General features: G+C 34.4%; 1 protein-coding gene across 2 annotated transcripts in view; it reads left to right on the forward strand.

Moving 5' to 3' along the window:
* The window catches only part of FUBP1 (far upstream element binding protein 1), a 34,205-nt gene that overhangs the window by 1,262 nt on the left and 18,481 nt on the right, over nt 1–14,462 (forward strand). For both annotated transcript variants that reach the window (XM_015818203.1, XM_015818204.1), the window contains exons 2-14: nt 2,325–2,415; nt 4,016–4,057; nt 7,177–7,216; nt 8,206–8,255; nt 8,345–8,416; nt 8,631–8,688; nt 9,658–9,820; nt 9,903–10,001; nt 10,099–10,200; nt 10,533–10,635; nt 10,723–10,823; nt 12,249–12,390; nt 13,715–13,875. In XM_015818203.1, coding sequence (XP_015673689.1) covers nt 2,325–2,415; nt 4,016–4,057; nt 7,177–7,216; nt 8,206–8,255; nt 8,345–8,416; nt 8,631–8,688; nt 9,658–9,820; nt 9,903–10,001; nt 10,099–10,200; nt 10,533–10,635; nt 10,723–10,823; nt 12,249–12,390; nt 13,715–13,875 — 1,224 coding nt within the window. The remainder of the gene's footprint in view (nt 1–2,324; nt 2,416–4,015; nt 4,058–7,176; nt 7,217–8,205; nt 8,256–8,344; nt 8,417–8,630; nt 8,689–9,657; nt 9,821–9,902; nt 10,002–10,098; nt 10,201–10,532; nt 10,636–10,722; nt 10,824–12,248; nt 12,391–13,714; nt 13,876–14,462) is intronic.

Here is a 14,462-nt window from a genome sequence, read left to right on the forward strand (position 1 = left end):
AAGCAATCTTGTTGAAGCATTTTAGTGAAGTAGAAAAAATGGACTCTTGGCTTCTGTGAGCTGTTATATTACTGAAGAGATTATTTTAAAATAATGTAATGTGCGGCTTTGTTGCCTGTTTCTCTTTGTGTTATAGTTAATGTGTTAATAAACACAAAGAAATTTCACATTTTTGAAATGTAATCAGTTATAGAAAGAGAAAAGCATATATGCAATGGAGACCACATGCAGTACAGTTTTCAAATTCAAAATGACTTTCAGTGTTAGTGCATCTTCTTAAATAGGAATAAAACCACGTTTCCTTTAAAAAGAGATAAAGTATACCACTAGGGAATATATGACATCTTAAAACTATAAAAGCAATAATGTTGTGTGTTAAATGTATGATTGGGGGGGGGGACTTTATCCTGAAGTTGAGGGAGCTTGAAAAAGTTCCCAGTGTTATATGCAGTCCAGTGCCAGATCAAGTTTGATCTATTGGATTGGCTTAAACATGGCAAGTACCTTCAATTTAATCAGTTCCTTATTTACTCCTATTACTTTTGTTTGAATAACCGAATAACAGTTGCAAGGTACGTTGGAGGTCTTCTAGTCCAACCCCTGCTCAAACAGGAAAGCCTACACCATTTCAGACAAATGGTTGTCCAATTTTGTCCTAAAAGTCTCCAGTGTTGGAGCATGCACAAGTTTTGGAGGCAAGTCGTTCCATTGATTAATTGTTCTGTCAGGAAATTTCTCCTTAGTTCTAGGTTGGTTCTTTCCTTGATTAGTTTCTATTGGAGTTGAATTGAATTTGAAATTGAGTTGATTTGGATTTCAACTCAAAATGTCATTTACTTCAGATTAAAGGCAGAAAGAATGGTTTCACATGGAACAGGAGGGGGAAATGAAACTCAAAGCTGAGCCACTGAAGAATGAATTTCATACTATTTGAGAACAAAATATATATGCCTATAAAGTTGGGGATGAAAGAGTAGAAAATAGTGCAATCAAAGAGAGATGTAGTGATAACAGTTATTTTGAAGTTGTCTGACACTTATACATTGGTGAGCAAATTATTATATCTTACCTTGGGGTAGCAGTTAAGGCATCAGGTTAGAAACCTGCAGACAAAGTTGTTTGCATGATCTTGGGCCGGTCACTTTCTCTCTGCCCTAGGAAGAAGGTGATGGCAAACCATTGCTGAAAAACCTTGCCAAGAAAACTGCAGAGATTTGTCCATGCATTCTGCGAGAATCTGACATGATTAGATGGAAGGGGGGGGGAAGCTCTTACATCAACAGACAATTCAATTGCACTTGGATGTTTCATCAAGATTATTTTAAATAGCTTACTCTTAGCAGTAAGCTCTGCTGAAGTGCTCTGAAACAAATGGGATTGACTTTTAGGAAGCACAAATAAGATTGGACTGCTGATAGGAACACATTCTGTGATCATTTTTTAAAAAGAAGGGGCCTATTAAGTTCTAACATTTAGTATATTTTAAATATATAGTACACATTCCTAGTATTTAACGGCACTAAGTATAGTTCTGTATTCTTGGTAGTGTAGTAGTATTCATTCAATTCATATTTCCCCTTTGGCTCTGTTATGGAGGATTTACACAGATTGATAATTGTTACTGACCTGTTCAGCCAAGTTCTTTCATTGGTAGTCTGTAAAGGAAGTAAAGGATCAGGAGGATTTATATATCAAGATATAAGGTCTTTCCCAATTTCTTTTCTTTTAATAGTTTAGACAAAACAGACCATAGTTAGCTAGTAGCAACTAGTATGTTAAGCAGTTTCATAAATATTAATGACTGCAACAAATATAGAATATTTGTGTTATATAATTAGTAAGTGGAGCCTGTATAAAACTTATCAGTAATGATTTCATAATAAAGGAATGTTTCTTGTATGGATGCTAAGTACCGTGTTTCCCCCAAAAGTAAGACCTACCCCGAAAATAAGCCCTAGTTTTGGGACGAGGCGCATACCTAAAAATCAGGTGGGGTGGGGGGTTGGAGCTTACCATTGCAGCCAGGCCTACCATGGATTGACACTTGCCTCACCAGCTGAAGGAGCAGCTTCATTCTGCAGCTGAGAATGGAGCTGCTCCTTAGGCCACAGAAGAAGTGGGCAGGCTGGGCGGAGCTGTCGAAAAGAAGTGGGCAGGCTGGGTGGGGCTGTCGGTGCTGCCACCATGAGGTGAGTGGAAAAGATCCCCTGAAAATAAGAACTGGTGCCTCTTTTGGAGGGGAAATACATTGTACTTTATTTGTGCTATATTCAGTAGTATGATGTAATTCTGTTGGTAAAAGTAAATCTGTATCTTTTTTCCAGATTGCAGCAAAAATTGGAAATGAATCAGGGACATCTGTGAATTCAAATGATTACAGTTATGGGGGACAAAAAAGACCTCTTGAAGATGGAGGTATGCCGTAAGATGCTAATATATATTTTCTCAAAATTTTAAACTGATTGAAGAGTGTGTGTGAGAGTTTGTGCAGTTTCTGCTTAAAAGACGAAATAGTCCATCTTAAGCATATACATGATCTTTAGATATGACTTATAAAAGCTAGCTAGGGTACTCGTAAAAGTAGATAGCAATGATGTTTACATTTTAAGAATCTGGGAAGGTAGGTAAATGTTCTTTGAAAATTCATCTTTGTATTAAAACATTAACAAATTCTGTAGTCAATTCTGAATATTCTTGAATTTCTCATTCAAACTTTGCATTGTGCAGGTGCAACATTTTAAAATGAAACTTAATTTTACCAAAATTATAAATTTACAGCTAGATTTTGGAGAAAATGTCTTCTAATTTGTTTGAACCCAGATAAGATGATGATGTGATTTTTTTTTCCTTCTACAATGTGTTAATGAAATATATAGCAAGTTTAATTTTTAGGCTCATGGGCTTAAACGAGTTTACCGTGTTTATCTTTTAAAAGTGTGTAGTATTTTTTAAATTCATGAAGACAGATTTCTGATCATGGAAGCGATGTAGGTTTTGAAGGAATATAATTTTGTTTGCAGAAAATTTCCAAGGCTCTTGACAAGGAGTACTTGTGTACTTTAATGAAGTGCCTTTTATTAATGGTGAGGCTTTTAATATTCAAGATTGAGCTAATGATGCTTCAAATGATGTATGTAATGTATTCTTTTTATTTTATGTGTAGATGGCTCTTGGACAAGTCCGAGCAGTACAACACACTGGGAGGGAATGCCCTCTCCTTTTAAAGGCAGGAATTTTTATTTATTACCTGTGTTTAGTATGTAAACGTGAAATGAACTAGTGAATCTTTTGCAATGGATGACACACACATTTCTTGGAATATGTGTCTGACTTTTACTGCACTTAATCATGGTGGTTCATGTATTCCTTAATATGGGGTGGGAAGGAAACATTTAAAGTAATTTTTATCAGATTTTGGTTATCTGCGACTTTCACTCATACTAAACGAATTTGGATAGTAGCTATGGTAGTGGTTTTGAATCTCTTGTTTGAAGTCTTATGCTGTGAAATTTTCAGTATTTGAAAAGGAAGCTTGAATGACAGTCCCCAGTTTGAGATTGTATCGCTATGTGTTGGTTAAATTTTAAACTTTGATTTTCTGTTTAATATTGTGGTTGTTGTCAGACTTAATTGTAGAATGATTATTTCTCACAATGGTGGTTGTTTCAGTTTTTGTTACAGAAGCATCATTAGCTTTAGTGTCAAATTACTAATAATACAGTTAAATGTTTGTTACATTTTAGTGCCTGGATATCCATGATACCGTTTTTAAACCTGTGTGTTTTTATTGAACATGATATATGATAAATGAAAGTACTTTGCGTTTTTCCCCAATTACACTAACCAAATGTTAAACGTATAAGATTTTTCTTTGTTTAGATGATCTATCCCCTGAAAATTCAAAAACATGCTAAAATGCACTGGACAAGTTGCGTTCTGAACTTCTGGAACAGCCATTTATTTAAGTTATCTATATTTATGACCCAAAACATTTAAAACAATTTTAATTTTGCAGATCAACCAGAACCTAAGAAAGTTGCTCCCCAAAACAATGATTGTAAGTATTTATGATTTGCTGTAACAAGTTATCATGCTAATATATACTGTACACAAATTAGTGCTGCTGTTTAAGTTTGTATATTGATCTATTCTGACTCTTCTCCATCCCCCAAGAGCAAACATTTGCAATTTTATATTATCTTGCTATGTACAGAATTTTAGGTGGTTACCAGCAGGAATAGGAGCAGTGCTCCTGTTAGTTTCTGATGGCAAAAAATCAGGAATCTGGTACAGGTAATCCTCAATTTACTACCACAATTGAGCCCAACATTTCTGTTGCTCAACAAGGCAACATGCCCCATTTTATGACCTTTTTTGCCATTGTGAAGTGATTCATTATAGTAGTTAAGCAAATAATGTGGTTGTTAAGCAAATTTGGCTTCTTCCATTGATTATCAAGAAGCTCCCTAGGAAGGTTGCAAATGACAATTCCAGCACCCTGGGACATTGCCCACCATTGTAAATACAGGCCGGTTGCCAAGCACCCAAGTTTGATCATGTGATTGGGTATGCTGCAATGGTCATAAGTGTGAGAAGTCCTAAGTCCTTTTGTAACTTTAAATGGGCATTAAATGAATTATTGTAAGTCAAGTACTACCTACATCACTTTTTCCAGCTAAGAAATGTTATTAAAAGGCATAAACTTTCATCAGCTATACTTCATTAGCTACATAGAGTGATTGTGCTGTACTGTAGATAGATAGCTGATTTTTGCTAGTAATAAGAGACATAAATAGGAAAATAACCTTAATGAATAACAAGTAATTGATGATGTTTGATAAAAAAAATGGTTTTGTGTTAGTGAAAAGGAATAATAAAAAGTTATTTATCATTTTTCCAAATAACGGGTTAATTTTAAACCTTCAACTGACATCTGAGTGTTTACTAATCTACTTGGATTATATATGTTCTAATAATGGTACACAAGATTTCACCTATAGGAGAAAATAGATTCAAAAGGACACTGCATAATTCAGTAGTTTAGATATTTTTTTTAACACAGTTCCACTTTGAAAGTTATATTCTGCCAGGAGTAGATATTTGTAGCTGTTTGGGATCCAAAGAAAATAAAATGTTTTAATTTCAGCATGGGTCACTCGCTTTTGCCATTCCCTAAATTTGCATGGTCTTATTGTGGAGTTTGGTGGGGGAACTATAGATGCAACTTTCCGAGTGGCTGTTTATAATTTTAGTTTGTGGTGGGTACAGGGGTCTTTGAGTCAATCTTAATTCCTGAGAACTATGTACTTAGGAGTCCAGAATAAGCTATATTTTAACAGTTTTAATTAAAACACAGTGGCTAGAGTCACATCGGTTGAAACCATAAAGCTAGATTTGTAATAGTGATTGAGTTCATACCACTCTAAGTCAAAACCTAATAAACATATATAGAACATGACTTTTTTATTTATAGTTGGTTGCTTAGATGTAGAGATGACCTTTCAAGGTTCTGATATAAAAGAAGCTTCCTTTCCAAATAGAAGACAAGGTATTCTACAGCTAAAAATGTTTTAAATAGTCACAAAAGGTAATGAAACATTTGCTTGAATTTTTAAGCCAGTTAAATAGAAATGGAACCCTGTAGTAGACTGTTAGAAATACTTTGTTTTTTTATATAGTGAGATTGGAAGTATAAAGTTTAGCAATATAGGCTCTTTCTCTCCTATAATCCTTAGAGGTGTTTGTGTGGTGTTCATTTCTTTTTTTATTATTGATTTATTGATTCCAAGCCATATTTTGGTAGTACACTGTGCTATCTCTGTAGAAATATTCCTCTTACCATGTTGAATCATACTGTTCCATCAGTAACTGTTCCATCAGTAAATCAATACTTTGCTAGAATTCTTTTGATTTTATTTCAGAATTGATAAACTTATTTTATCTCATTTGTATATTCAGTTTGATGAAGGTAGAAATGAAAATTTAGAATTTGGACTTTAAAATCGTCCAGTATTTTTATCTCTTCTATCCAGAAGTAAGGTCTATTGACTAGGTAGTTAGATTAAGTTTTGCAGCCTGGAAAAAAAAAGACTGGCTGTTTTTGTTAAACCTGCTCAGCAGTTACAATTACATTGAAGCATATTAAAGTACAGAGTTATTAGATTTAGTTGAATAACATCTTTGTTAGCCCTTCATATATGAAATATTGTTTAGCATTCTCCCTATAAAACTTGGTTTCATTTAAAAACATCAAGTTAAAAATGAAGCAGAATAGTTTCAATTAACCTTGAAAGCTAACCAGCAATATTTTCTTAAAAACCCAGAACTTTTTCTTTTTTATTAATTGAATTGTATATGAATAAAACCCCTTAATGTATTCAGCTAAATGCAGCAGCCATTTCTGCTTGAAAACCACAGGTATGACAAATAGGGCTTTGGTTTATGTGGTTCTTTCTGCTTTGTATTCAGGTATACACTGAGTGTTTAGGGGAGTGAAAGCTTATTAAAGTAGTGAATAATGCAAGAAAACATGTAAAGTAAAAAGAAAGAAATGTGGGGGGGGGGATTTAAGCAAAAAACCCTAGCCCACACCAGCCTCTAACACATCTTGTTTAGCTTTGGAACTAAATAGGATCAGGCCCTTTTTCATACTTAAATAGATGCTATCAAATTGTAGGCTCACTTATAAACACATCCTGAAAGAAACTAGTTGAAAACAACTTCCAGATGCTGGATATCAAACTTGATTTAAAGGAGACTTTGCTTTGGTGTTATGTGTTTTCTTCTTCCCTTACTTTCACATTTTTATTTCAGATTTACACAAGCTACCATTTACTTGCCAAATAATAAATTATTTATGCTTGTCAGGATTTGCAAATCATAGCAAGTTCATCTAGAAATAAACTAAAGAGAAGGAAATAACTAAACATATTAGGTGGAATTGGCCAAACCAAGCCAAATACTTCCTCTGTGCTTTTTTTTAGTACCAATTCTGAGCTATCTCATATCCAGTGATGTATTTATGCATTGATGATGTTTTGGCAAAACGTGTAATGTTAGTCAAATGCAAATATATTGAAGTGAAGCTAGTCCTGTATGTTTTTGTCATTGTGTATTGTATGCCATTATTGCAGATTATTTGGTGAAATTGTCAAAGTATGTAATATTTCATTTTAGCTTTTGGAAATCAGTTACCTCCCATGCATCAGCAACAGAGGTAAGATTTTATTTCTCTTTAATTTGATCCTTATAGACAGTAATAATTTTTATTGATTTGTTTTATAAATTTTTATCAGTCTCAGGAATCAGCTTTGGGAATTATTTTGTCCCTTGTGAGCACACCAAAAAAAGTGTTGGGTTGAAAGTAATTCATATTAATTCAATCAGTAATTGAAACAATTATAGCTTCAACAGGCTGGGGAAATTTTATTTACTGTTTGCCAGGTAACTGTTCACTATAGGTGACATTGAAGTAGATGAGGTAATTAGTTAAGGAGGGATAAAAATTTAGGTTTTAAGTTACATGTTAAACAGCTATGTAGCTGAAAATGCTTGTTTTTTACTGTGCTACTTCAGTGAAAGTTAAAGAATTGCATTTCTTTTCACATTTCCATTGCACTCATCAAGATAGATATAGTTTTCTCCATTAGTTTGATTGTTTATATTGTACAAGTTGGGTTGTTTCTCACACTTTTTTTGAAAATAAGCCTATTCAGCACGATGCAGGCAAAATATTTTCTCTGTTGCAATACTTGTTAAATATGTATGTTATGTATACCAAAAAAGTAAATGAAATGAAATGAAAAAGTAGGTGGGCTGCATTAGATTCCCCTATGTCTCCTAAAATCTTTTAATTGTAATTGTGGGGTATTTTCTTTTGACCGATACTAATAAGTCAAAGAACAAAAAACATTGCCACATATAACTTAGGATTAAGTGTGTTCATTTAAAAAAGAAAACTTAAAGTTCAAAATGTTATGAAATAGTTTTGCTGAAATTTCCTAGCATTTTATTTTATTTTATGCATATAAATTGCAATATTATTTTGTAGGCATAGTGATTAAACAAATATGGAAACCAAAGAACATTAATTGAGTAGAAATAAAATTCGCAAATATATAAATATGATGTACCTCTTTATTTGAAGAGAGAACTTTACTTCAATCTAGGTACAAATACTAGTTTGTGGTGTTTTTCTTTCTCCAGGCCTGTAATGACAGAAGAATACAAAGTTCCAGATGGAATGGTTGGATTTAGTGAGTATAGATATTTACTACAATATATTTAAAGCTGTTGGAGTGCATGGTATTAATGCATTAATTTATTTGTTTGTCTATTTCTCAAGTAATTGGCAGAGGGGGAGAACAGATATCTCGCATACAGCAAGAATCTGGATGTAAAATACAGATTGCACCTGGTAATTATTTCATATTCTCTATTTTACTAGGTTATAGTTGGAACATAATTTAATGTTGTGTGCACACAAATTACTTTGATGATTTAAATTGTCAGTTTATGTCAGTGAAATTGAAACAATTATGAATTAGTTGAGTGATCTGTTGCTAAACTCTTAAAAACAAATTACTGATATCTGCTTACTAGTGTTTATTCTATGCTATTTACATTTGTAGATAGTGGTGGACTTCCTGAAAGATCTTGCATGTTGACTGGGACACCTGAGTCAGTACAGTAAGTTTCTTCACAAATGCAGTTTGTGTTGAAATATTTTTTGTTAATAATTTTCTTTCCAAATATGTGCAGTGTTCCAACTTTGCCTAATAAAAGTGTCCCAGGCTGTATGCTGTTGCACACAAAATATATATAGCTCACTCTGAAATATGAACAATCTGCAGTGCAAAAGTTTCTGATTTTTCAGTTGAGTCACTGGAAAATACTATTCTTCCAGATTGTTTGGAAGATTTAGTAGCTCTATTGAGGCCAATTACCCATAGTCCTCAACTTAGAACCAATTTCTTAGCAACCATTTGAAATTATAACAGATCACAAAAGAAAGATAACCCAGATTTGAAATTCTAATGTTTGCAGTTCTGACGTAGCCACATTTTGGGAACTCAGCAACCAGACCACATATGCACCATCCACAGTCAGATGACAGCAATTTACAATGATTTTTCCAGAAACTGGCATTTACTTCCAATTCCTAAAAAAAATATGTCCCATAGCAAACAGTGAATTTGCTTAACACCCAGGCAAAAATGGTTATGAAATTGGGTGCAATCATGTGGTGACCCGCTTTATAATGCTTTATGGAAAAGTGCAATAAGTTCACAACAGTTTTGAAGCATGCATTCACAATGATTTGTGCTATAGTCTTTTAGGAACACTTATACATTCATGATCACCCAAGTAACATAAATAGTTTTGGCTAGAATTCAACTATAATTGTTTTCTCAAGTCTGGCATACAGCAGGTGAAGTGTACTATTGGTTCAGTGTGGCTGCTAATAGTACGAAGAAATCACATGCATTCTCATTTTCTCTACTTTTCCCATTTAATATTCTGCAAATAACACATTTCAAAGTTTATAAAATAAAATGATTTTTAGTTAGCAATCACTCTAAATATTCTGTCTCTTGCTAATTATGTTATTTTTCATACATTTTTTTAATTGCAAATACTTTTAAAAATTTTTGCAAGATCTGCAAAGAGATTGCTCGACCAGATTGTTGAAAAGGGAAGACCTACACCAGGATTCCATCATGGTGATGGCCCAGGAAATGCTGTTCAGGAAATCATGATTCCAGCTAGCAAAGCTGGATTAGTTATTGGAAAGGGTGGAGAAACTATAAAACAGCTTCAAGTAAGCTAACATTTTATTTTCTAAAATTATCTGTGAACATTTAATATTTCTATGATCTGAATGCATTAATTTTATTAAATAGGAGCGTGCAGGTGTTAAAATGGTGATGATTCAGGATGGACCACAGAACACTGGAGCAGATAAGCCTCTTAGGATCACAGGAGATCCTTACAAAGTCCAAGTAAGAACAGATTTTAAATGTTAAATTGTATCTCTCCAAAATACAGTTGTATGATTGTAAGATCATTGCATCTTATGTGTACTCATTTTTCTTTCAGCAAGCAAAGGAAATGGTTTTAGACCTAATCCGAGATCAAGGTGGCTTCAGAGAGGTACGAAATGAATATGGGTCAAGAATAGGAGGCAATGAAGGATTAGATGTGAGTATGAATATTTTAGGCAAATTGTACTTTAGGCCTGTGTTCATCTTTATCTATGAACAAGCATAAATTTCCAATTCCTTTCACTAATTTAAACTATCTTGATTGTGATGCTTTACTCCCTGTTAAATACTAATCGGAAAATTGGCTTTCAAATGCTTAAAAATACTTCAGACCATCTAATTTCTCTTTCGGGTATTCTTGCCCAATTGATTACTGTTGAGTTAAAGTATATAATGGATATAATGGTGTTTTTCCTAAAGTTACATATTACATTGATCTGCTTTAAAATTCTTATTTAACATTTGTTAAAATATATTGTGTTTCTTAAGGTACCAATACCACGGTTTGCAGTTGGTATTGTAATTGGAAGAAATGGCGAAATGATAAAAAAGATACAGAATGATGCTGGTGTAAGGATTCAGTTTAAACCAGGTAGAGTTCCTCCATGGGAAAATACACAGATTGCATGTTTTTATCTATAATATTTAAATACCTGTAAAATGCTTATTGCTCTTGTAGATGATGGAACAACACCTGATAGAATAGCACAGATCACAGGACCACCAGACAGATGTCAACACGCAGCTGAAATTATTACAGATCTTCTTCGGAGCGTTCAGGTTGGTTAATAGTTTAGGCAATCTTAATTATAAAATACTGATCTCTGTTTTTTCATAACCTTTATTAGGAAGACATGCATGGACATTTTTCTGTTAAAACTAATTGAGATGCCTGCAGCTTATAATTTTGTATTTCTTCTAATAGTGAGTTTTATTTAGCAGTAATGCTTTGGTCAGCATAGCACTGATTATAAACTATTTAAGTGTTTTGAAGTGAAGCCAATTTCTTAAAGAAGAAAGATGTTCCAAATGTGCTTTTTCAAGAGACAACTGGACTTACTTTGCTTTTCCTTGAAGACATTTCACTTCTCGTACAAGAAGCTTCATCAGTTCTTGGATGCGAAGCAAAATGTCTCGAAAGTCCTGTTGCCTCTTGAAAAAGCATCTTTGGGACAATTATGACCTAGATGATTGAAAATTTCCATAGACATAAAACTACTTGGAGATTGGTAGACATACTTTTCAGTTGAAAGTGATGCTAAAATTGTGTGCTGAGTCATGATCCTTACATTAGGAGTCAGTGTGCTATGTCTGCAGGAACCACAATTATTTGTGGCATTCCAAAATAATTTTAGCAATAGCACTTAGACTTATATACCGCTTCATAGTGCTTTGCAGCCCTCTAAGCAGTTTACAGAGTTAACATATTGCCCCCAACAATCTGGGTCCTCTTTTTACCGACCTCAAAAGGATGGAAGGCTGAGTCAACCGTGAGCCATTCAGGATCGAAGTCCTGGAGTGAGCAGTGAATTAGCCTGCAGTACTACATTCTAACCACTGCGCCACCAATGGCTCATTTTTTGACTGAAATCAAAAACAAAATTGATTTGATTTTGAATTTTTTTAATTTTATGACTGAAATATGTGGTATTGCCAGTTCATGCAAGGCATTGGTATTTTCACTTAATCTCCCCATGTCCCTCCCTCTTGGAAGGTAGAGTAGAAATCTTACAAGCGATGGTGGCTTGGAATGATTTATTTCATTTGTATCCCACATTTACTCTGGGAATTCAGCCTGGTGAATTGAACTTGATTTTCATAGCATAAGCCTTCCACAATAGATTGAGCTAAGAATAAATGAACATTCCAGAATTACCAAGTGAGATTCATAGTCAAGTGAAGGCTTGAACCTATATTACTATAGGGTTGATTTTGATCCATATAGTAAGCTAGCGTACTAGGAAGAAGAGAAATCAAAATTGTTATTGCTTTATTTGGAAAAGTATTTTCCTGGTTGAAATGAAATACTTTTGGTTGGTTTTGTGAAGAAAAATTATATACTGTTACTTTTACAAAAGTCTTATCTGTCCCTCTCTTGTTGTTTCAAGGCAATTGTATTTGCTACAAAGGCAAAATAGAAATAATGCTTCTGCAGAACACAATATTTTTTCAGTATTGCTGATTACAATTCTTTTCATAATTTAGGCTGGCAATCCTGGAGGGCCAGGGCCTGGTGGTCGTGGTAGAGGAAGAGGTCAGGGGAATTGGAATATGGGACCACCTGGTGGACTGCAAGAATTCAATTTTATTGTTCCCACTGGAAAAACTGGATTAATCATTGGGAAAGGTAAAAAGCTTGACTTGCTTTATGAGGTAGAGCAATGAATAAGCTATTTTCCTGCTTGAGGGCAGGAGATGGCATTTATCATTGAGTAACTCACGTCCTGGTCCTTGTTGAAGTATCTCCCTGATAATAAATATAAATTAAATTATTATTATTATTATTATTATTATAATAAAATCTGGCTGCAGAGCTTTTGTCCAGAAAACATAGTAGCAACAAAGTGTTACTTGTCTTTAGCCGCCTTACACTGAAAGTGATTACTTCTGAAAATAGACTCCTCATTACAAATAAGCATCCTTCTATCCTACAAATCAAAACAATAACAATAGGATTTGTGATACCTCCATCATAGGAAAAAGATTGAACCATACATAAAGTCTTACATATCCAGTAAGGAATTGAAACTAGACCTCACAGCTGTTGTTCTTTGGCTTTTCTTCAGTGATTTCTAACTAGGTGAAATACTGATTGGAGTTAATTTATTTCCCTAAACATTTCTTAGAAAGCAGTTTAAGCTGCTTTTTTCACTATCCATTGCTATTTCTGAAATCTGTTCATTGTTTCCTGAATTACACTTGAACATTCTAATTCTTTTCAATTTTTATAAAAGTTCCCATTTTGCCTAACTCTTTGGATAAGACATGAGTCACATCAGCTGTCCTGATGTCAACAAAATGAGTGAATCGGCTCTATAATCTTTGGTTAATACATTCACAAATAAAAACCTTGTGATTATTTCAGTTGAAGCAATATTTGAAAATATATTTCATGTATTTTTCTTTCATTCCTGCTTTGTATACTCACGATACTAGTTTATTGAATGCCTCATACAGATTATGAAAGTGGAACTTTTGGGTTCAGCATTAAAACCTCCTAAAGTGAGGACTCTCGGTAACATATTGTTCTATGTTGAGTTACATATGTTGCAAATGTATCTCTGGGCTTCTCTGATACCTTTTTAAAGTAATTAAAACTATTCAGGGTTTTCCAGAACCTCAACTATGAATTGAAACTGGAACAGTTTGTGCAGTTGAAAACTACTGTATAGATGACGACACAAAATTACATGGTTTCTGATCTCTAAGAAATAAAATGAACCAATTACAACTTTCCTTATATCAAACAAAAAAAAGTGTTAAAAGTCATGCAGAAAATGTTTTAAATACTAGTTTAAAACTATACATAACTATATCAGCAGTAACATAATGTCACCAAGGTAGTTCTATTCTCAATTCAGGAGCAACAAAGATTATTTTTGTTGTTCTTTCTAATTAAGGTTAATAAGTTATATAGATTACAGTATAATACCATTTCTTTGTAAATTCAGGTGGTGAAACTATCAAGAGCATTAGTCAACAGTCTGGTGCAAGAATAGAACTTCAGAGAAATCCTCCACCAAATGCAGATCCAAACATGAAATTATTTACTATTCGAGGGACACCACAACAGATTGATTATGCTCGGCAACTTATAGAAGAAAAGATTGGAGTGAGTTCTGGAAAACAATTGTCTGTTAATGTTTTTGTTGTACAAACACCTGGTTAAGTACAGAAGAGGATTAGCATTTTAAATTTTGCCTTTGTTCAGAATACAATTTATGATACTGCTTATTGGTACCTTTGAACAGTCCCATTTAAAATTACAATTGGCAAATCGGTTGTTCTTAAGAGCAGGGGTCTTCAACCTATGGTCCGCGGCCTGTACGCCACTGGGCCCGGAGAATAGCTGGCGAGCCCTCCCACTCGCAGTAGCACCACTGCTTGGCACTAGTGGCCCCATTTGCGCGGGGATGCTAGCACCACCGCCAGTGTCACTGGGCGTTAGTGGCCCGTTAGCACATGTGCGGGGCTCCAGCAGCTGCTTGCACATGGGCACCAGCGTGCACATCACACGTGTGCACGGCCTGGTTGCGCATGCGTGCATGGGCTAGCACTGTCATGCGCACACCCATTTATGCATGCAGGCCGCACACGTACAGTTCCCTGCTGCTCCCTTTCCTTCCAGGCTGCCAAGCCAGAAAGGTTGGGGAGCTCTGCTTAAGGGTAATGAGAAATTTAAATGGAGGATTGCTTGTT

This window comes from Protobothrops mucrosquamatus, unplaced genomic scaffold (assembly GCF_001527695.2).
Source record: "Protobothrops mucrosquamatus isolate PMUCROS unplaced genomic scaffold, P.Mucros_1.0 scaffold702, whole genome shotgun sequence".
Classification (NCBI taxonomy): Eukaryota; Metazoa; Chordata; class Lepidosauria; order Squamata; family Viperidae; genus Protobothrops; species Protobothrops mucrosquamatus.